At 32.4% G+C, this 22,606-nt stretch overlaps 3 protein-coding genes across 3 annotated transcripts; all 3 read left to right on the forward strand.

Annotated features, from left to right (window-relative positions):
- Positions 1 to 5,003: 5,003 nt before the first annotated feature.
- Positions 5,004 to 7,626, forward strand: LOC105127458 (1,2-dihydroxy-3-keto-5-methylthiopentene dioxygenase 1). Its single transcript, XM_011028775.1, has 5 exons — positions 5,004 to 5,163; positions 5,244 to 5,334; positions 5,428 to 5,522; positions 6,914 to 7,153; positions 7,248 to 7,626. The coding sequence occupies exons 1-5, from the start codon at positions 5,152 to 5,154 to the stop codon at positions 7,377 to 7,379; spliced, it is 570 nt and encodes a 189-aa protein (XP_011027077.1). The 5' UTR covers positions 5,004 to 5,151; the 3' UTR covers positions 7,380 to 7,626.
- Positions 7,627 to 9,572: 1,946 nt separating this feature from the next.
- On the forward strand, positions 9,573 to 13,490 carry LOC105127467 (1,2-dihydroxy-3-keto-5-methylthiopentene dioxygenase 2-like). Its single transcript, XM_011028787.1, has 7 exons — positions 9,573 to 9,708; positions 11,355 to 11,466; positions 11,561 to 11,655; positions 11,873 to 11,987; positions 12,084 to 12,208; positions 13,072 to 13,142; positions 13,246 to 13,490. Exons 1-7 carry the CDS (start codon positions 9,691 to 9,693, stop codon positions 13,310 to 13,312), a joined length of 603 nt encoding a protein of 200 aa, XP_011027089.1. The 5' UTR covers positions 9,573 to 9,690; the 3' UTR covers positions 13,313 to 13,490.
- Positions 13,491 to 18,757: 5,267 nt separating this feature from the next.
- On the forward strand, positions 18,758 to 21,258 carry LOC105127477 (heat stress transcription factor A-6b). The gene is made up of 2 exons (XM_011028798.1): positions 18,758 to 19,578; positions 20,155 to 21,258. The coding sequence occupies exons 1-2, from the start codon at positions 19,342 to 19,344 to the stop codon at positions 20,911 to 20,913; spliced, it is 996 nt and encodes a 331-aa protein (XP_011027100.1). The 5' UTR covers positions 18,758 to 19,341; the 3' UTR covers positions 20,914 to 21,258.
- Positions 21,259 to 22,606: the final 1,348 nt, after the last annotated feature.

The following is a 22,606-nucleotide window of genomic DNA, read 5'->3' on the forward strand; positions in this document are numbered from 1 at the left end:
ATCTGTTAGTCTCTGAATAGTCGTGACATAGTATTAGAATCCATGTTACGCTGTTTTATTTACATAAAATGCCACTTATTTGGCATAGGGTAAATTCAAAATGTATGGCGACACTCTGTATTATTTTTAACTGCCCGGTGCCGAGTTTAGCCGAAAAATCACTTCTCAACTCAAGGGATACAGCTGGAGTGAGCTCCTTTAGTTGATACCAACTTCTCTATCCTCGGATGACCTAAATGAGGACGGTGTCCATGATAAATTATTAGGGAAAGGCTGGATGGAAGAACTGTTTTAATGCACCAACCCATGTTAATTAATGATAGATTTGAGAATTAATTCGGATCGAATTTAGGTGTTTTTAAGATTTCAAATCACACTTGTGCAGAGAAGTTGAAGGATTTTAGAAAATGGAAGGATTAAAATTTATTCAGTGTAAATGTATTTCGATATTTTTATGGAAAATTGAGAGAAAAAGATAGAAGGTCATGGGTTCAAAATTAAATACAAGTTTTTCTAAATTGAAAAGGGGGGGAATCACTAGTTATAACTGTGATTGGAAAACAAGTAAAATCAAATTCCTTATTTTCCAAATTTGTTTTTCTTTTTCTTCGACAGTTCTCTTTGATATCTTTTCAATTTCCATTCTTCTAAATTTATTAATCACACATCTTCTTTCTTGAGATAGTTAACCATAGAAACTTAATATAAAAAATTTACTAATAAGATCACTAGGTACGTAGCGTATATCACACTGTTTGGGCTAAGACAGTCTGTTCATACGGGGACTAAGCTTGGCTTGTTTATTTCAGCTACGAACTAAATTAAATTAAATTACTCTATTCCTAAAAGTGGAGTGCGAGAACTAAATTTAATCCGGAAAACAAGTATAAAAGGTAATATTAATATTTCCATAAGAAGGGGATGTTCAGGTTGATGGCAACAGCACCCGCGAGGTTGCGTACGTGTGTGAGTAGAGGGAGTGGTGTCCCGTACGGGACAAACATCTCAGTCAAGCCTCAAGCCCTCAAGCCTCTCCCGACTCATTATTAAACCATCTCTCTCGCTCTCCCCTCCCCGCCTCAGAAACCCTTTGTTTTATCTCTCTCGAGAAGAGACTAGGGAGAGTATGTTACAGTACAGATGGCTAATAAATATGTGATGGGGCCCAGAAAGCAGGGTGTGGGATCCCCACAATACCCAACAACATCCAACAACGGTGTTCTGTTCTTTGATGACATTATTGTCGGGGTAAAATTATTGAGAAGGTAAGGCGAGGCCAGTTTCGATTAAATGAACCCACCCCCATGAACTTTCTGTAAGGGCGGGCCTAAACCTTGCAGTGGAGTTTTGGTATTTTCAGTGTCACTCTCAGCTCACTGATCAGTCATCAATGGTGAGGGGGGCTTCAGGTTCGGTAGCATTTAACGCTCAAGGTCAAGGCAGGTTCAGGACTTACAAATGACTGGCTAGAAGTCAGGTTTATGGTTAGGGTCTCATCAAGGAAGCTTACAAGGTCAACATACCAAATAGTAACTTGGAAAAGCATGGAAGAAAATAGTAAAACCAGGGAACTGTTGCAAAACATGTGGGCTCCGTTTTTTAATTTTATTTTAAATCTACTTGTTCTAGTTGTGAACTAAAAATAAGACACTTTAATATATAGAATCTATAGGGTAAATCATAGGCCTGAAGGCAACTGGAAGTGGGCGCTCCTCAATGATCCTGTGAACGCTCTCGCGGATCATAGCTTAGTGATGAACGGTGGACCTACCACCTGTACAAGTATGGCAGCAAGCAACCATTAGCTTTTTAGACATTAGATTTGATACATCGGGTTTAGAAAATGGAAAGGGACACTTCATGCTTGGGTACTATATAGTATCCATGCTACTATAGAAGCAAAGGGATTCTGCAAATCCTTTTAGCCTGTTTATCTGTGTCTTGGTACAATTTTGGGCAAGAATTTGAAGGAATTTTGTAGCATGTGCTTTCCTTTTCGGTGTGGGCTTCTGGATGCTAGAGAACCCACCATACAACCTTTTGAATTGCGGGCCTCGTATGAAGGCCAGAATTTATTCGAGATCAATTCACCAGCTACCACTGCTTTCCCATGTTCTAGAGTGGCAGAGCCCAGTAAATTGCAACATGCACATCCACATATTCTATGAATACAGTGTGCTTGAATTAAGGGTATTTTTTTTCTTTGATATTAGCCGTGCATCGAAAAAAATGATATTTAAACTCCAGATTTACTTGTATGTATATAATTTTAGAGCACCGCTAAACTCGTTACTAGTTAACATAAACTTCATAGAGTGTGTCCATTTCACATTTCACTTTATCAATGGACACAAGCTGTGGATCTACAGTGAATTGATTATTTTGTTCCAAAAAAAAAGAGAGAGTTTTGGTTACGAGGGTAATTTGATATTTTTAGGTGACTCATCTATTATTTAGATGATTTAATCAAGATTTATATTTTTTAATATTTATATTTTTTAATTTAGTTTTTATTTTTTATATTTTTTGTTAGAGTTTGTTCTTTTTAATTTAACCCTCCACTTTAAATTTTTTCGATGCATCTTAAGTCATTATTTTATTTTGATTTTATCCCTCATCTTTTAATTATATATTTTTTATTTGATTGATTTTTTTTTGTAAGTTTCATTATTTAATATTTAATTTATTTAAAATTAGGCTTATAAGTCACGAGTTTTAAGAGTTAAAACGCTTATGAATCTTTTTTATCTCGTTTTTTTTTTATAATTTTACACTAGTTTTTAATAAAAAAAAATTTTGATTTGTTAGCCATGTTTAGTGTATTTTTTACCGGTTTATTGAGATCTCATGATTTAAGCCGCGAGTTTTATAAGTTTTTTTTATAGAGTATTTTTTTAAACAATCATTTTGTTTTGTATTTAATTTTTTGAAGAATTTTTATTTTATAAAACAATAGTTATTTTAAAATAATATTTATAATATGTCTAGTCTTACATAAAAATTTTATTTTTATTGTTATTAATAAAAAATTCAGTTGGCACAAACATATAAATGTTTTATTTTATGAAATTAAATATCCTGATACACATGAAACTTTTAATTTTTTGAGTTTCTATTTTAGTTACTAGTGACGATTATTTATTTATTAATAATTATGAATCTATTTGTTTAGATACTTGGATAAACATTTAATATACATTTTAAATCTTTTAATGTAAAAAAACATATTAAAATAGCATATTACTCACTTTGTTTTTAAAAAAAATTAAACAATAGTGGATCAAATAGCTAGCTGATTGAGAAACCATTTGAAATTATGTTTTTTTACTATATTTTTTTTATTTTTAGATTATTTTAATATATTAATATAAAAATAATTTATTTTTAAAAAATATCATATCAATTCATTAAAAATAGTACTTTAAGAACAGCCTCTTATGTCAGTTACAAACACTATCGTAAGACAATGACACGAGCATGGCATCTATAAAGGTAATTTTGAAACAGCTAATTTCTCCGTCAGCTACCCGGACTGAGCGCAGAATTTTCCCAAGCTACGAAGAACATATAAAAACTTTGGGGCTGAGCGCAGAATCCTCCCAAGCTCGGAGCGGTCATTTGAATCGCATACGCCCCCTGTCATGAACAATCAAACATCAAGCCAGCTTCATGTTAATGTTAAAATACGTATACGCATTTCCTTTTGGTATTATTATACATAGCTAATTTCTCCGTCAGCTACCCGGACTCGCTTCGCTTGTAGACGAAGAACATATAAAAACTTTGGGCTGAGCGCAGAATCCTCCCAAGCTCGGAGCGGTCATTTGAATCGCATACGCCCCCTGTCATGAACAATCAAACATCAAGCCAGCTTCATGTTAATGTTAAAATACGTATACGCATTTCCTTTTGGTATTATTATACATGTTTGATTTTTTATTATTTCTATTTGAGAGTATATATTTTTTTCTACTTGACTGTATAGATTTTTAATCTTTCTAATAGAATAATCTTGTTAGGTTTAAATTTGAACCTTCCGCCACGTTTTTTTTTCATTTGAGTCTTAATTAATACCCTATCTTATTGTTTTTAATTGTTTAGATTATTTTTTAAATAGTATTTTTTATTGTTTTTATAATTTCACAATACCTTAATAAGATACTGTAATTTATCTTGAAATGACTCTGCCTTATATTTTAAATAAATAAATTGTACTTGCATGTTGAATTTTAAAAAACAAAAATAATTTGTACTTGAACAAAAATAATCCATATGAATAAATAAAAGCAGATGTGTAGAATAGAAACGATAGTCAAAGTAAAATATTCACATATAAATCTATTAACAGTTATTTTTTTAATTTATCAATTCATATATTTATGAATTTATTTTATTAAATGTAGATATCAGCCTTTTGTTTCTCAACAAAAAATATTCATAATATTAAAAAATACACTCGTATTTTCAACGCCTTTTTTAAAAATTAAATTAAAATCTTACCTGTAAAATATCACGATTACATTGGCTAAATTTTGACCTAAATTCCTCCCGAATCCTCTCCCGTCCTCCTGTTCTTTATAGCCTGTCAATTATAATATGAGTAAAATGGTTTTTATGAAGGATCGTATCGGTGAGACAACTTGCAGCAATGTTAGATGGGAGCCAGTGGGTGGATCCAAAACAAGCAAACAAATTGTGTGAGAAATCGTTTCCTCTTCTATTTCTAATATGATTTTTGTTTGAAATACCGGAAACGAGAAATAAAATTAACATTGAAAGGTGTATATATATATATATAAGTAGTGTCGCTAAAGACATAAACTGCCTGCCGGGATGCTTTGGTTGATCATGATGGAAGACGCCAAACAAGATGTTATTGGGGGGGTTACAACGTACACAATTTGTGGGACGACGACGACCACAAAATAAACAAGAGGAAATGGAATTCTACGCAAGGCATTGGCAACCACCAAATAATGGAAGAAACCAGAACCAATCAACAAATCACGACACAACTCCCTCACCTTGCCATCTCTCTCTTTCTATAAAGCTTCATACAAGAAGCTACGCGATTTTTCTCATAGAATCCAAGTAGGTCGCAGAGAGAGAGAGAGAGAGAGTTCAAGTTCAGTATTCTAGACAATTACCCAAATGGCTATCGAGGTAAGTTCTTCTAAAAATTAATGTCAAATTTGAAGATTATACTAATAGTCAATGTTTTATACTTAAATATGCACATGCAGGCATGGTTCATGGATGAAACTAGTGGAGAAGACCAAAGACTCCCTCGTCACTGTAACCCAAAAGAGTTCGTTTCCCTTGACTACTTGGCTGGTCAAATCTCTCTCCATCTCCGTTTCCTTCTTCTGGTTTCTTTTCTGTCTTTCTCTCACACTAACTCAGGATTGTGTTTGTATTTAAATACAGAGTTGGGAGTGTTACACTGGCGCTTGAACCCAGCGAACTACGAGAACGATGAAGAATTAAAGAAGATTAGGGAAGAAAGGGGATACAATTACATGGTATGTCTGATTTGTTTAATTCTTTACTTTACTTTTGTCTTCTTTTATTACATTTGCACAATAGAATCAAAACAGTTAAAAAATTTCTTACCGTTTGGTTACGTTTGTTAAATGGTTGATAATGTTGTGTAAACAATAAAAAAATACCAGGTTCAATATGTTTAACCGGTTTCTTTCCTAGGAAAATTAGCCATGCTTTGCAGTGATGCGACTCAAAATTCAAGATGTTTAAAAATAAAAATAATATGTTAAATAATTGGTTGATATCTTACATCAAATAATTTGATATATTATTTATAATTATGATATCTAATAATTTAATATGAAAAACTCAAAAAATTAATACTTAATAACATGTGATATCTAGTATTCTAAGTGATTAGTAGTTGGTATCTGTAAAATATTTTTTTTATGGATACGAGGACTTTTCAATTGTAAAGTTAATAATTTTATAGAAAAAAATACAATAATATTCTGAAAATATATATACAGTAAAGAATGAAAAAATTGTGAATCTTTATACTAAAGGTCTCATGATGTATTTATTTCTCATGAGTTTTATCATTTTAAGAAGTGAAGGGTCTGAAGTATAATTTTACCCCTATAATATTTTGAGTTGTATTATACTCAAAATGATACATGTTAAATCAATATAAAATATTAAAGGATCTGCATGGGGTCTCAAAAAAAATTCTCTATCAAGTAGTGGGTTTGGGCAAGTAGCCCAAGCTCACAAAAGGTGAAAGTGGGTTTGAGTGTATGATTGAACCCAAACATGCTAGGCTTTGGAGTGACAGCTCGAGCCTATAAGGGGTTAAAGTGGGTTTGAGCATGCTATCTAGACATAAACATGTTAGGCTTTGATGTGATAGCGCATGCCCACGATGGATGAAAGTGAATTTAAGTGCGCTACTTAGACCGAAGCACATTAAGCTCTGGTGTGAGAGCCCAAACCCACAAGAGGTAAATGTGGTTTAGATGTGCTATCTAAGTCTAAGCATGCTAGGCTTTGGTATGAGAGCCCAAGTTCATTTTTCTTGGCCCCTGCTATACATCAGACGGGGATATGAAGATAAAGTTTGTTTTTATTAGATTAATTTTTGAAAAAAAATTCTGGTTCATTTTAGAGGCGTTTTTTGGGTAATTTTATTGAATTCATAAGGTGAAAGTCACCTATCTATGGATCGGATTCTGGCACCAGTAATCTCATGGAACCTTATTTGAAGATTGTTTGCTTGCCCTTCTCATTGTTTTCCTTTCTCTACCAAGCTATGCCATTCTTTGTTATGCCAGCATTCGACATTCAAACAATGCCGCCTAAACTCGACTTCCATTCTATTCTGGATTAGCTATTACGCCATAATTAATCTTCCTAGGATCCGTTTTTGCAGGATTTGCTTGATATTTGCCCAGAGAAAGTTGCTGACTTCAAGGAGAAGCTTAAGAACTTCTATACGGAGCACATACATGCTGATGAAGAGATACGTTACTGCTTAGAAGGAAGTGCATATTTTGATGTTCGTGACAAAGATGATCGTTGGATTCGTATCTGGATCAAGGCGGGTGATCTTATCATTCTGCCCGCAGGGATCTACCATCGGTTCACTCTCGACACCGGTGACTATGTTAAGGTAAGGCAGCTTAAGATATACTTGGCAATAGCATAATAAAGTAGTGACTTCAGAGCATTGGCTGATAGATTCTTCTCTTGGCAATAATATATAGTTGATGAGGTTGTTCGTGGGAGAGCCAGTGTGGACAGCTTATAATCGCCCACAGGAAGATCATCCAGCAAGGAAGGAGTATATTAAGAGTATGGTGACCGAGAAGGGTGGCGTGGCACTTGAAGCTTATTGAGGTGCTTGAGTACCTATCGTTTTAGCATGTATGATGCAGTATTCCTATTCTTGTTTGATACCATCTCTCGCATTTATGAGATGGTTTAGACAAGTTAAATATATATCATGAAAGTAAGCATGTGGCTATCGCGATGGAAAACGTCCAGTGTATTTAACAGAAATTGCATGTCAGTAATTACTTATCCTGTATTTAGTGTTATTTCTTTCATGCTGAAGCACATTGCATTAATTTCCATGTTGTGCTACTACATGTCTCTGCATATGTTCAATTTTTTGCATGGTGCGACATATGCCCTCTGGTGATATTAAATTATCAGAAACTTGAGATGCTTATGCTGGTAAAGTTCAGTGTAAGGTATGGATTTTTAAAATGTAGAAATTTTTAGGACAAATCGGTTGTTAATTGTTACATGTGGGGCATCCGAATCTGAGGTACAGCTTCAAATTCTGGCATTCTACTACTGTTGTGACTTCAGAGCACCAGTCAAGGATCGAGCTGGTAGTTCTTTTCTTCAAGTTTCGGGATGAATTTAATTCACTACTGTGTTCCTATGGACTGGAGTGAGCAACAGAGCAGAGTAGATATTTAAGATTTGAGTTTGTTAGAATTTAAAAATCTTGGATAAAATGGACACTCTGAATCTGCTTAAAGTCTAGAGTGTGCTTCAGTGCTGGATTTGGATATTGCGAGTCGCATCCTTTCACCTCTATGGAATAACGTTGGTTACGAGAAACACACAGTAACTACTTACAGATCTCCTTCTGAATTGCCTGTCCAATTTGAATCAGAACATACACGGAGAGCAAGAGTAACATTATAGCCATAGAAGTCCTTGTCATAGGCAGGAGAGTTTTAATTAGAGTGCTCTTTTTGTAGGAGAGAGTTTGAGCTCCGGAAATTGATTCACTGCAAAATGACATTTACTGGTTTGATGAGACTCCAATGCTGTCAGTTTTGACAATCAGAATCTTATAATTTGAATTTTGTTTCCATTAGCTCCACAATCTACAACATCCTAGGTACGTTCTAAGAAACCACCCGAGACAATGATAACGAAATGGTTCTGAAATGTAGCGAACTCAGTTCCTGGACAAATTGTCTTCAACTTCTGAATAAATTGGAGCAGGACCAAACTTCCTCCACCCTGCAAGTTCTACGAAGATCCCTTTATAGGACATAAAAAACCCCAGTATAGCTGTAAGTAAAATGGCCATGGCAGCACGGGGATGCCCTCACCCTATTCCTGCTGCTGCTTGCTAGTTTTTGGCACTCTAGCAATTGACATGTGAGAAAAACCAAAGCCAACGAAATGACACAAACAAGTGAACAACTGTTCACAAAGACTTCACTTTTCTCTGTTTCATCATCCGCTGAGCAGAACATAGAAAAACTAACGGAAACTATCAATGACTTTGAATTCAAGTTATGGGGTTGGAATTAAACTGTTCTGGTTTCCCTTCCATTGTGCCTCCTTCGGACAGGAACCGAAATCTATTCTAACAATGATCCAAGTCAAAAAACAAGTTTAGTTAAAAAGGCCTGGGCACCTGGCAGATTGACCCATTCCAAGAAATGAAAAGTATACCCAATCGAAGCAAGAGCCCAGTTTCTGCATAAGCTTGCTTACGCAAGACATGATGGCATTGAAATTAATTGAGTTGAAGATCTCTTTCGTAAATAAATCAAATCAAAACATTCAGGTCACAGGGCATGGGAATTTCCATTTTTCCAGTCCGCCTCACCTGCCCCAGTAAGGGTGTGTTTGGTTTGGAAGTGAATTGGTTTTTTATCAAAATATAATATCTTTTAAGCACAAATTTTTAAAAACTTTATTTAGAAAAACACAAGCAACCTTCTATTTTTATTAAAAATATAATATTTTTTAAGCACAAATCATATTTTTAAAAGTTAAAAAAATATGTTTTTTATTTAGAAAAACACAATCAACCTCCCATTCAAACACCCTCTAAGGCCGCCACTATTTATAATGACTAAAATGCCCCTGCATTGCCAGTTCGCAGATTCAATTAACCTGGACCAACAAAATCATAAACTCATAATCTGTAAGCGATATTTTCTCTTCCTCGCGTAAATTCCAGCTGCCGCACCCTCCTCCCACCTCTTCTAGATAAGGTCAATTATGTCTTTCACCAATTCATGAATAAGAACCCCACGTTTGATATAATAATTTCAAACCCCCCCTTTTTTCTTTTAGATACCTCCGTTTCAGCGTGGCCTCAAAGCGTCGGGAAACAAACAAACAGCCGAAACAGACGAGGAACAGAGAAAGAGAGCACAGAAAAGAAACATGGTTGCACCGGAAAAGGTAAGCTGCCTCTTATTCTTACATCTTATTCTTCTTCTTTCGAGATTGTACACAGCTAAGAATAATTTTTAAAGATTTACGAAATTGTGTAGATTTTGTGGTTGGCCTATGTGGAAATCCAGAGTTTTTTTTTTCGAATTTTGTTGTTAATGGGTGATGCGATGCGATGCGATCAATTTAGGTTGAAGGACTAGTATTCACGTTAAGTTAGATAGGGTGATTAAACGTAGCGTTAGTGGAGACGGGTAATCGAGGGAGTTATTGGGAAAAATTATAAATTGATCTTTTTAAAATATTTAAAAAATATATGTTTTTTAATTTTTTTATGTCTGTTTAACGTCTTGAATAAGTGAGGAGAATTTTCATTTAATAAAAAATAATTCATAAATATATTTTATTTATTCTTGAAGTTTTTTATTTATTTATTAAGTAGAGTTCCTAAGCCGTTGCCCGAATGCTCTGCCGGCGCTGGTGGTGCCTGTTTTCGTTAGTAGAGATTTATACGGGAAATTGTTTCCCTTCCCATATGAGAGCATGGCGATGTAGGATATCCGTGCATAAGCTATATTTTGAGAGAGACACACTTTTCTAATCCTGCCATCAGTATTTAGATTTACTGGGACCAAATTCACATGCAGAGTAAACCTTATATGGTTTGATTTTAATTTTTCATTGACTAAGTCTTATTGGCTGTTCACGGCAGCAATGTTAAACCAGCAATTGTTCCCGACTTTTTGGAAGATGATTTTTGAACTTGAATTTTAACTCAAAAGTTATTTTCATCAACAATGTGTGGCAAAAATGAGGTAAGATAGAATTATGTTGGCAAATCAAGTCTTTGGATGATGGGAGGTAGTATAAGTTAGAATCGATAATCTTAGCTCTTTGTTAAAGACAAGCTTTGACTCAATCTTGTAACTAATTTTTATTGAAGTCTAAGCTTATTTATGACCTTGGTATCTGTGTATATGGGTGCCTCCTTGTTTTTTAATCTAGCATGGAACGGAGGCTCATAGATAGTGAGAGTTTGTACTTTCACCGCCTGGTCTAAAACAAGAGTCTTATTGAGGTTGGTCTTCACAATGAGGCTCCTCTCCTCACTGACAACCCTAGTTCCAACCTCACCACCCTCCTCTTCCAGTACTTTTTACTCCATTAAAATAGAGAAAAATAAATTGTCTATTTTAATCTTGTCAACTTGCTGCACCTTGTTGTCATTGACAAATAGGTTCTCTCTTATTTATTTTTGGATTTTTACTTTCAAGAATGACTGCAAAAAAAGCTTGTTTTCATATTCTTTTATGGAGCTATATTATTCTTTTCTTGACTAATGCATTATCTTTTGTCAGAACTGTCACCAAGAAAAAATTCAAAGCACTTTGTGTATGACGTTTATTCATGCTATTATGGTTGATAGGTTGTATACGGATTTTTTGATGTTTTGTCTGCATGAATTTATTCTATTGATTTTTAGTTTCTGTGCTTTGTGGCCTTATATTATTTGGACATGTGGCTTGGGTTAGGTTAGGGGGATGACTGGTTGCCTACAATATGAGAAATGTTGATAGCTGCAATTATGAGTTCCCATGTTTTCCCCTTGTTTTCTTAAAATGAACATGTGGTGATATTGCATCTTCTTCACCCAGGATCCCAGAGAAGAAGTCATTCAAGCATGGTACATGGATGATAGTGATGAAGACCAGAGGCTGCCTCATCACAGGGAGCCCAAGGAATTTGTGTCTTTGGACCAACTTTCTGGTAGGAATCGTTTAAAGTTAAAATTGAATGGGCTTATCAAATTGTTAAAAGTCTGTAACTTTCATAACATTTGCAATTATGCCTTGCCTTGCAGAGCTTGGTGTACTAAGTTGGAAGCTTGATGCTGACAACCATGAAACAGATGCGGAGTTGAAGAAGATACGTGAAGAGCGTGGATATTCCTATGTGGTTTGTCATCTTAACTCAGCAAACTTGAAGAAATGTGCTCCAATCATTATGACTGCCATGTCATGTTATTCCTTATATTTGAAGTCTGCAGTTTATCAATTACTTTAGAAACAACTGGGAAACAGTTCTTTACAATCAAAAGTCAGATATTGTAAACATGACACTTAGTAATGTGCACAAAAGGAACAAGTTTAACTAAATAAGACCTTTTCTTCAGGACTTGATTGAAGTTTGCCCAGAGAAACTGCCAAATTATGAGGAGAAGATCAAGAGTTTTTTCGAAGAACATCTTCACACTGACGAGGAGATCCGCTACTGTTTGGGTGGAAGTGGTAAGATTGGTTTTGGCTCTACATCCCCCACACTCACACACCAACATTCATTTTGGCTACCAATGGAAGCCCTCTTACTTTCTCTACACGGTGAAGGTTATTTTGATGTCAGGGATCATAATGACCACTGGATTCGTGTTTGGGTGAAGAAAGGTGGAATGATCGTCTTACCTGCAGGAATTTACCACCGTTTCACGTTGGACACAGATAACTATATCAAGGTATATAAGAAAACATATGCAATAGAGCTCATTCCTTGTGGAAGAATGGAGAAGGGAATAAGTGAAAAAATTCTTCTGTTTCCCTATCCCATTTCACTGGGAACTAGGATTTAGTCATGAAACTGTTCACCTTCCCCAGTGATCAACTCTGAACATTTATGGTGGAAATTATAACTTTTAGTGTCATGATTGGCACTGATCTCAATATTGATGACCAATGCTCCTATAGTTTAGTAGTTACTACCTGTTTGCAAAGTATGTGTTAAGGAATGATTTTTCATTTGGGGGCTTGAGGCTTTAGATCAAATTCTAGGTATGGGATTCTGGTAGATTCCCATCTCTAAAAAAAGTTGACATGTTGTATAGTTAGGATGCACCTCCAATAGATTTTTACCATGGCACCATTTTTAGACTTGTTGTTTAAGGCATGCATGTCCACTGATGCTTGCTATGCTACGCACATAAGATGATATTTATGCTATGTTCAATGCTATTTTTGTGCATTAAGAGCTTGCAAAATGATTTATTTGAGAGGCAACTAGAGTGAAGTGGTGTGAACATCATTGAGACATCAAATCAGCAATACTGTTCTACTTCAATGATTGAGGCTATAGTACATGAACCATCATTAGAATTTTGTTATTTGAATATTTTCCCACAAGGAGAACGCTGGAGTGGTATTCTGGTATTTGACCTCATTTGAGTGCTTCCACCATGATTCCTGGCATGAATGTTATTATGCTCAATGAGTTTTACGATTACATAGCGCGTAGCTGCTTTAGAGTCATATGGTATTTGTGCAACTGTGCCTGATATTTAACCAACGCATAAAAATGATATTCTAACACGACATGTTTCTTCAGGCAATGAGGCTGTTTGTGGGTGATCCAGTTTGGACTCCTTTTAATCGACCACATGATCATCTACCTGCAAGGTTTGTTTCTTCCTTATATTTTTGACATCTCTTGTTGTACATGTCTAGGCAATAAGAGGATATTCAGACGTTCCCTTGAGTCTAAGAAAAGGTCGTATTGCAGGAAAGAGTATGTGCAAGCTTTTGTTAACAAGGACCACAGTGATCGTGCTGTTGATGCTGCTGCGTGAAATCTGCTCTCGCTGGTGTATAGTAAAACTTAAATATTAGCATGATCATATTTTTTTAATAAAATACCCGGTCTTGGAAAGCAGAATTTAAAACCTTCCTAACTGTGATAATTATATCCATGCGAGGCGTGTTACCCTTCGGTTATCTATAATCTATATGGCTTCTTGTGCTTGGGCTTCTTGTGCTTGGGCTTGTGCTGTGTAATTTCTTCTTGCTTGAATGCAACTCTATCAACTTCACACTTTGTCTTTTCCCGTCATGATTTTCCCCCGTGCATTTGGTTTTTTCTGCACGTGGAAGATGGCCGTGGTTGTGATTGGTGATTACAGGGTGTATTGAATATATCATCCCTTAAGTTTTGGCTCTCGTTGCTCGGTTAAATTGATTGTTTCTTTGAGAGTATTGACGTGTACTGTTCCGATAAGGATGTTGAATGAATTTCGACAGATTAAAATATCAGGCCCTTAAATAATTTCACTTTAATTTATTGCTCTGATTGAGTTTGATGTTGCTGTGTGTGATGCACTTAAAAAAAAAAACACATGAAAATAATTTTTTATAGTTTTTTATTTAATTTTTAATATAAATATATCAAAACAAAAAAAATTAAAAACAAAAATACCCTGTTCTCAATCACACTTGTCATAAAAATTTTACTATACGATAAACTAAAACTTCGGTTTTCAAGCAAAAAATCTCACTTTTGCTTTATATGTTCGGGTGTTTTTTTTTATATATCTTCAAATATTATTTTTTTTATTTAATTATCTCATTTTTATAACACGAATGATATTAACATGTTAATATAGTTAGTTAAGTTTTTTAATTTTTTTTTTGTTATTAAATATAAATTAATTAAGAATTAAATTTTATAATTTATTTTGTTTGATTTCTATTACTCAACAGGTTAATTTAGATTTTTTTATATTTTTTTAATTTGAGTTATTTTTAATTTTATCGTTCAATATCGAATTAGTTAGTAATTGAGTTTCATAATTTTTTATTATTTATATTCTATGAAAATATATTGGTCTTATAACTGGAGATATTAGTTTTGATATTTTAACTTTGTTCTTGTTTTTTAATATTATTTTTAAAAGGTTTATGATTCAAGTCGCATGTTCTTCAATATTGTATTTGTTTTTTATTGGGTTATTTCTATCTCATAACTTGAATTGTGAATTTAGCGAGTTAACCTGATTGACTCAATATTTTTCTTTTTTTATGATTTTTTCACAGGTTTTATTATTTAATATTGTATTTTATTGAGAATTAGGCTTCATGATTTATTTTAGTTTGTTTTTTATTAGATTATTTTAGTTTCATAACTCATGAATAATACATAACAAGTTATCTTAAGTTGACTTTGCTCATTTTTATGTTATTTTTTAATTAAAATTTATACAAATTTTATCGTTCAATATTAAGTTAGATATGGTCAATTGAGAATTGAAATTTATAATTTATTTTGATTTATTTTCTAAGGGGTTATTTCAATTTCATAATGAAAATTACATATTTGACAGGTTAAATCTTTTTTTTTTTGTTCTACTAGATCATCTTCATCTAATGACTTTGGTGATGAGTTTGGTAGATTGACCCAAATTATTTTTTTATATTTTTTTAATTGTTTTCTTATCTTTATCCTTCAACATTAAATTGATTAAGAATTGAATTTTATATTTTATTTTAATTTACTTTATATAAGGTTATCTCGATCTAATGGTCTGGATTGTGGATATGACAAATTAACTCGATTCGCTTTTTAAAGTTTTTTTAATTAATTTTTTTCATTTTTATTCTTCAACGTCAACACTTGGTTAATTAAAAATTAAATTTTATAATTAATTTTTTATAAAATTATCCTAATCTGATATGTTGTTATGTTAATATTAATTTTTATAAAATTATCCTAATCTCATAACCTGAGATAAGAATTTCAAATGTTAACGCAAGTCAATCTAATATGTTGTTATGTTAATAGTAAAAAAATATCATCTTGAAATTTTTTAAATTAAATTATACTTTTACAAAATTTCTTTTGAAGTTACAAAATCATCTGTATCATATTAATTAATCTCCATGCAATTTAAAATCTAACAAAATTCAAACATTAGCATATATAAATATTTGTTTTACTTTTATTAAAAAAATAATTTAACCTAAAGCGTATCAACAGTGAATTATGTAATCAGGAATTGATTCGGAGCGCAATAATTCGTTTCAAAAGTTACATCTGATCGGCCCCAGTCATCCTCTCTCGAGATTTGGTGTCGGGTACATTCCACGCGTTTCTACACTCATCCTGAAGCCCTTTTATTTTATTATTTTGCTCCCCTTAACTCCAATATTTTATTCCACAGTCTTCGCATTTGTTTAATACTCCATTCTTGCTAGTAAAACGAGCCACCTGTCAGCTGACAGTCGAGTTTGAAATATCTTCTTGTGCTTGTGTACGATTGGCTTTTGGTATGATGCCGTGGATAGCCCACTACCCTACACCTGTCATTGTCAACTTAGGGCAAACAGAGTATTACCCTTGTGCTTGTAGAATGACAATTAAACCCAAAAATATCTGAAATAATCCCTTGATAGATAAGAAACTGCAAGGATGGATCGTAAACGGAAAGTCGCCTGGTGTGCCTGTCCACGGAATATATTAATTATTTGAAAGTTGTTGGAGGATATTTTTTAGATTGTTTTTTATTTATTAATATATTAAAATTTTTATTTTTTCAAATTTTGTATTGAAATCATCACATTAAAACCATGTAAAAATATAAAAAATAATTTAAAATTAAAAAAATTAATTTTTTTAAAAACACAACACAACTACAACCCTAAATAAAACCATATAATTAAACTTTCTTTTTAATTTTTCCCTAACCTATTTAGATATTTAAGGTAAAATAAAAGGATTCCATAACTTAGTAATAGTAATATCTCTCTCCATTTCAAGAGAAAAGATACAAATTAGCTACAGGCCCCCCTGCGCTAATCGGATTTTCAGTAATTTAGTAGTTACTAGTCAGGGATACCGTGCCTCGTAGTTGAATGTTCTTTTTTTTTCTTATAAAGATGTTTTAAATATTTTTTTCCAGTTAAATTTTAAATAGAAGGTTCAAATCTGAAATTAAATTTACACATCAAAATAATTTAAAATATATAAAAATTAAATTTTAATAAAAAATTTAAATTTTTTAAAAATTTACAAGCATTCCCTAGAACTCGAATGTTTCATGGTAGCATTAAGATAATTTTAAATAATAATAAAAAATTTAATTTTTATATATTTACAAGCATTCCCTAGAACTCGAATGTTTCATGGTAGCATTAAGATAATTTTAAATAATTTTTTTTTATCAAAATATTGTTTTAGCAGCACAAAAATAAATTGGACCGGGCTTTTTCTTTAATTTATTTTTCCGTCAAAAGGTCACTGTCAGTTTTGCACTGAACAGTTTCATTGCTGCACTATTATCAAGACTGGTACACGTGTATAGAAGACACGAGGGTGGGTCTCATAACTCCTTTTCTTTTTTGCAATTTTCATTTTATTCATCCATTTTTATGATCTAAAAAAACATCAACGGATGCAACTGTCCTGAAAACCAAAGCTAGTTGCGAACTCACTATTCATCCAGACTGGGTTCCATTCTCAGACAGCACCATTGCATCTCCATTACACCAGACCGTTCCAGAACATTCCCATGGAGTCCCTATCTCATAATAACCGCGTCAAGAAAAAGAGTTGCTCCAGAATCTTCTATTGTTACAAAAACTTGTAATAATAATGTTACTATACTTGTATTCTTATGTGGATGTTTGCTATTTGTTAATTGGTTGAAATATCTTTTTCAAAGTTTTTATTTATTTTATTTCATTTTATTGATTTTGATGTTTTGAGATGATTTTGATGTCTAAATAATTAAAAACTATTTTAAGAAATAACAATTCTATTTTCTTCTCTTTTTTGTTCAAAGAAAAAACCTTTTAAAAAAAACACCCGAACCGCAATTCAAAACATTAATGCTTAAACTATTACACGTGAATAGCTTAATTGTCAATATATTCAAATCTTAACAATAAAATTTTACCATTAAAAACGTATCGGGTTCCCTAGCCTCCTATGAATTAAAATAAAAAAAACGCAAAATTAAAATATTGATACCAAGTTGAAAATCAATTAAACACTTTGAATTGCAAAGTTTGTTATAAATTATTTAAACTTAAATCAATGGAAATTTTATATCATAAGCTTTATTTACTTTAAGATGCATATCAAATATCTCTTATGAAAACATAAAAAATAAAAATAAAGAAAACCATCTCATATGCTAGATGAATCCATATAAAAAAAATTTAAATTGTTCAAGAGTCTTAAAAGTATATGAATTGAATTATATATTATTTGATTATTTATTAATTTTTAATTAAGTATTTTCTTTAATAAAATCATAAAATCAAGTTATCTGATAATAATTTTTTTTTAATTTTTTTTTGAATCATCCATTTTTTTACATGCATTATTGTTTCATGATCTGTTTGGTCAGGCATGTGTCCCAGAAATGACTATAGAATCAATATTATTCCAAGTAAAATTATACGTTAGGATAGAACTTTTTTATGTCGAGTTAAGATTATTAATTTTGTTTTAGTAAGTATTTTATTTTTTATTATGATGATATATTTTAGTTTTGAAGTGTTTTAACGTACTGTTTCAGGATTGTACCGTTCGTGTATGTATATGTGTTTGTGGTGTGTGTATTTAACAAATATAATTCAAATTTAAAATAAATTAATTATAAATTATACAATACAAATATAATATCAAATAAATATAATTTTAAAATTTAAAATATTTCTTCACAGTCAAGATTAAATAAATTTTTAATTTAAAGTAATTAAATTTAAAAAAAATATGAAAATATTATAAAAATAAATATTATAACATAAATATTTTCAATATAAAATTAGGTCAATATTATTAAGGTTAATGATATCTAAAGTATTTTTTATTTTGCTCAAATTCCTATAAGGTATAAACATGAAAAAAACAACATAAATATAAATTATATATATTAGTGAAAATTTAATTTTAAAAAATTAATATTATTATCAATAAAAATATTAATAATAAATAATAATTTTTAATATTATTTTTATTAAAAATAACAATAAAAAAACCTTTTATACTTTGATGGTTAATTAATTAAATTAAACCACATTTAATTTGATTAAATAGTTTTTTAAGATCGACATGGAATATATGAAATAAAACTAGAATATTTTGACTGAAATTTAATTTAAAAATTTAGAATAAATCAAGATTTAAAATAAAATAAATATTATTTTATTTTATTTTATTTTATTTTTTAAATTAGTATGAATTATTTTGATTATTTCAAACAAAACAAAACGGAATTAACAATATTGGACGCTTTATTGACAATACAAAAGCGTGCCACGGGAGTACTTTCTCAAAGGAGAAGATGTGGGGGGCAAAGTATCTCACACTGTCATTTTTTGCTTCTTTTATGTCTTCGTCACCTGCTCAGGCTGCTGACTGCTGTGCTCTCATGCTTTGAAAAGAAGGAAAAGGCCAAAAAAATAATCTCATCAGCTTATTTAAGGACTAACCGATCAATAAAGCCTAACCTTCACACCTCTCTGATTCCCCAGCTCCTTACACCTCCTTCGAGTTTTTTCATTACTGTCATTCCTGCCTCGCACAAAGCTCGCACCAACTCGTCATCAGTCTCTCTTCCTCTCTTTTCTGATTCTTTCAAGAGTGATAGTTCCCATTTTCAATAGCTTTCTCAAATTTAGTTTAAATATCCCAAACTGTATTCTTCTCAAGACTGGGCCTTTATACCAACTCTGTCTGCACATCTACCTGAAAAAAGAGAAACCACCTCAAATCTTGTCTTTATATCTCAGTGAGGTCATTTTCCAAACCAGGAATCATCGCGGCCGAGAGATCAAGGGGGAGTTTACAGGAGCTAGTTCAAGTACAAACTCATCAGGCATGGCATCTACAGCTATTCCACAACCAATGGAGGGACTCCGTGACTCGGTTCCTCCACCGTTTCTCACCAAAACTTATGATATAGTAGAAGATGCAAGCACAAACCATATTGTTTCTTGGAGTAGAGGTAACAACAGCTTTATTATTTGGGATCCCCAAGCCTTTTCCACGAGTCTCCTCCCTAGATTCTTCAAGCACAACAATTTCTCTAGCTTTGTTAGGCAGCTTAACACATATGTAAGTACTTTTTCCTTATAACCTTCAGATTTATCAGCTTAATTTAAGTAGGAAAACAATTAAGGAAGTGATGGATATTGGTTTTTTTGGATAAGCATCTTCCTGTAATTTTAAGTGGGCTCCCTTTCTAGATGTGACTCCTTGGTTTGTTCAAGAACATGCTAGAAATTCATAGCTCTCTCTTTTTTTTCAAAAGAAAAAAAATATTATTCTATTCAGAAAAATTCTAATTGGTCCCTTTTTTGTCCAATTTTAATATATAGTTTGAAAAGGGCCACTCCTGAGATCAAATACATAAAATAATATACAAAGCTATTATTAGGTTGTTAAGCATTTGTAGTGTTTCCACATTTGGTTTGTTCAAAAAATTGTGACTGTTTGATGAATGGAATGGAAGTTCATTAAAAACTCAACCTCTCTAAACCCCTAATTATTGCTCATAAATTTCATTGCATCCCTTGTAGCTCTTGAAAACTGTTGTTGAGAGTTCGGATAGTACTAGCTTGCAATCCATTTTTTGGTTATCTTAGCCTTTTTTTGGAATTGATCAAAGAGGATGGGATTTGGATGGTGTAGGGGTTTAGAAAGGTTGATCCAGATAGATGGGAGTTTGCTAATGAAGGGTTTCTCAGAGGGAAAAAACATCTTCTCAAGAGTATTAGGAGGAGAAAAGCTCCTCAGACACAAACTTCTCAGCAAGCTCTAGAGGCTTGTGTTGAAGTTGGAACATTTGGAGCAGATGGGGAAGTGAATCGATTAAGGCGAGACAAGCAAGTACTAATGGTGGAACTGGTGAAGCTTAGACAACAACAACAGACTACTAAAGCTTGCCTTCAACTTATCGAACAAAAACTTAAAAGGACTGAGAATAAACAGCAACAGATGATGAGTTTCTTGGCTAGGGCAATGCAAAATCCCTACTTTGTGCAGCAACTAGCCCAACAGAAGGAAATGAGGAAAGAACTTGAAGAGGCGATTAGTAAAAAGAGAAGGCGACCGATTGATCAAGGGCGTAGTAATTTTGAGGTTGCAGAATTCGGCCATGGCGAGGGAGTAGGAACATTTGTTAAGATTGAACATCAGGAGTTTGGTGATCTTTCCGAGTTTGACGTTCCAGAATTTCACAATCCGGCAATGAACATGCAAGGACTAAGTGAAAACCAACTGATCAACTTGGTGGAGGAACGTATTGAGGAAGGAGAAGAACATGAAAATAAAGGTAACGAAATTGATGAGGGTTTCTGGGAAGATTTGTTGAACGAGGATATTGACGAAGAAATAGCAGTATTGGGTAGCGAAGGTGAAGATGAGGAAGATGTGTTGAGTGTTGGTTGAGCAGCGTGGTTACTCGGGTTCCAGTACAGAGTAGAGGACTTGAGATTGACTGCTGCTTATTCCTTGTTGCTTCGCTGGAGTACGAAACTCTTCTACTTATGTAACTTTTTGGTTCTTGGGGGTTTGAGTCAGATAGCCTGGCTGACAAAAGCTGACTTTGTATCTTCAGATCGGTTTGATTTGGTATTATAGACAGGAGCCTGCCAGTAATATTGAGACAGGAAGAATGTATTACAAGAGGGGAAGCAATATATATATATATATATATATATATATATATATATTGCAGTCGTTTCTTCAGAAACAGATGCAGACAGCTTTCATTCTGGGATATTTTACAAATGATCATTTTCTTTTCTAGGTTTCGTTGAATATTAACTGATTTTATTCAATGATTATAATCACTTGTTCATCTGATCTCTTTAATTTGCCACTTAATTATGTGATCAATATTGACATCCAATTAGCTTGGAAAACCATGATACAATTTCATGATCATCTTTTTTTATTTTTAATCACTAGTCTTATATACACATGAAATCACCGGTGAGCATGCAAGTTATCTACAAGCTACCTAAAGAGCACAAGCTTGGAATTGTATCGAACTTGTTTACTAAAAGAGAGAAGGAATGAAAGCGTCAGAGTATTTTCTTGTATACAGTTGGGTTGAGTTTGGATATATGATTGTATTCTATTTAATTTTTTATAATTTTATAAAGTTTAAATTTGATCTATTTAAATATTTTTGGATTTAAATTAGTTAGATAGATGTGTTTGACTAATTTTTATATGATTATTATAAATATCTACATCTTAGGATTATATTGTTAATTTTCATGAGTTTGTATTTAGAGATGGATTTACAATATGATTGTCAACTTAATATTAATTTTAATTTTCATACTTTATATCACTGTTAAATTCTAGTTATGACATTCCTCTAACAAAGACAAATATTTTTTATTATGTTAAATAATATCCAATTTACAAGCTATAAAAATGAAGATTAAAAAAGGTATATGCTATATGAGTTTGGATCACGTTGAGCGGTTTCAAAAACCTTGATGAGTTACCCTACCTGTAATATCTATCTTTCGTCCAATAAAGACAAATATTTTTTATTATGTTAAATAAATTTAAATAGAATCCCACTAACAAAAAAATTAGAGCCAAAACATTTTTAAATAAATTAAAAATAATATCTAATTTATAAGTTATGAAATATAAAGATAAAAAAAATACATGTGTAGTTGGGTAACATTGACCGGATTTTAAAAAACTTAATTAGTTACCCAACCTATAATATGTATTTTTTTAGGTTTTTTAAACTTTTATAATTTATAATTTCCCCATGATCAGATTTTAAAGCTAGGTCGAATCATACCATGCAAGTATTACAGATATGTTAGTTTTTTTTAACATCCCTAAGTAGCAGTGCTCTTCTTCCTGGAAATAAATTTAATTTCTTGGGTCCATTTGGTTGTGCGCAAATTGAAACATTAAAGTGAACCCTCACACACGTGTGTGTGAATTAAATTGATGTTCGCTGATGTCTTAAATGTCAAGTTTACTAAGGATGCTCCATCTTAAATTGGCGTAGCCCTTTCTTTATTAGGTAAATTTTACGATCAAAAGTCAACCATTTCCACTTCTAAGTCCACAAATAGAAACTCTGTCAACCATTTCCACTTCT

This window comes from Populus euphratica, unplaced genomic scaffold (assembly GCF_000495115.2).
Source record: "Populus euphratica unplaced genomic scaffold, PopEup_1.0 scaffold1.1, whole genome shotgun sequence".
Taxonomy (NCBI): Eukaryota; Viridiplantae; Streptophyta; class Magnoliopsida; order Malpighiales; family Salicaceae; genus Populus; species Populus euphratica.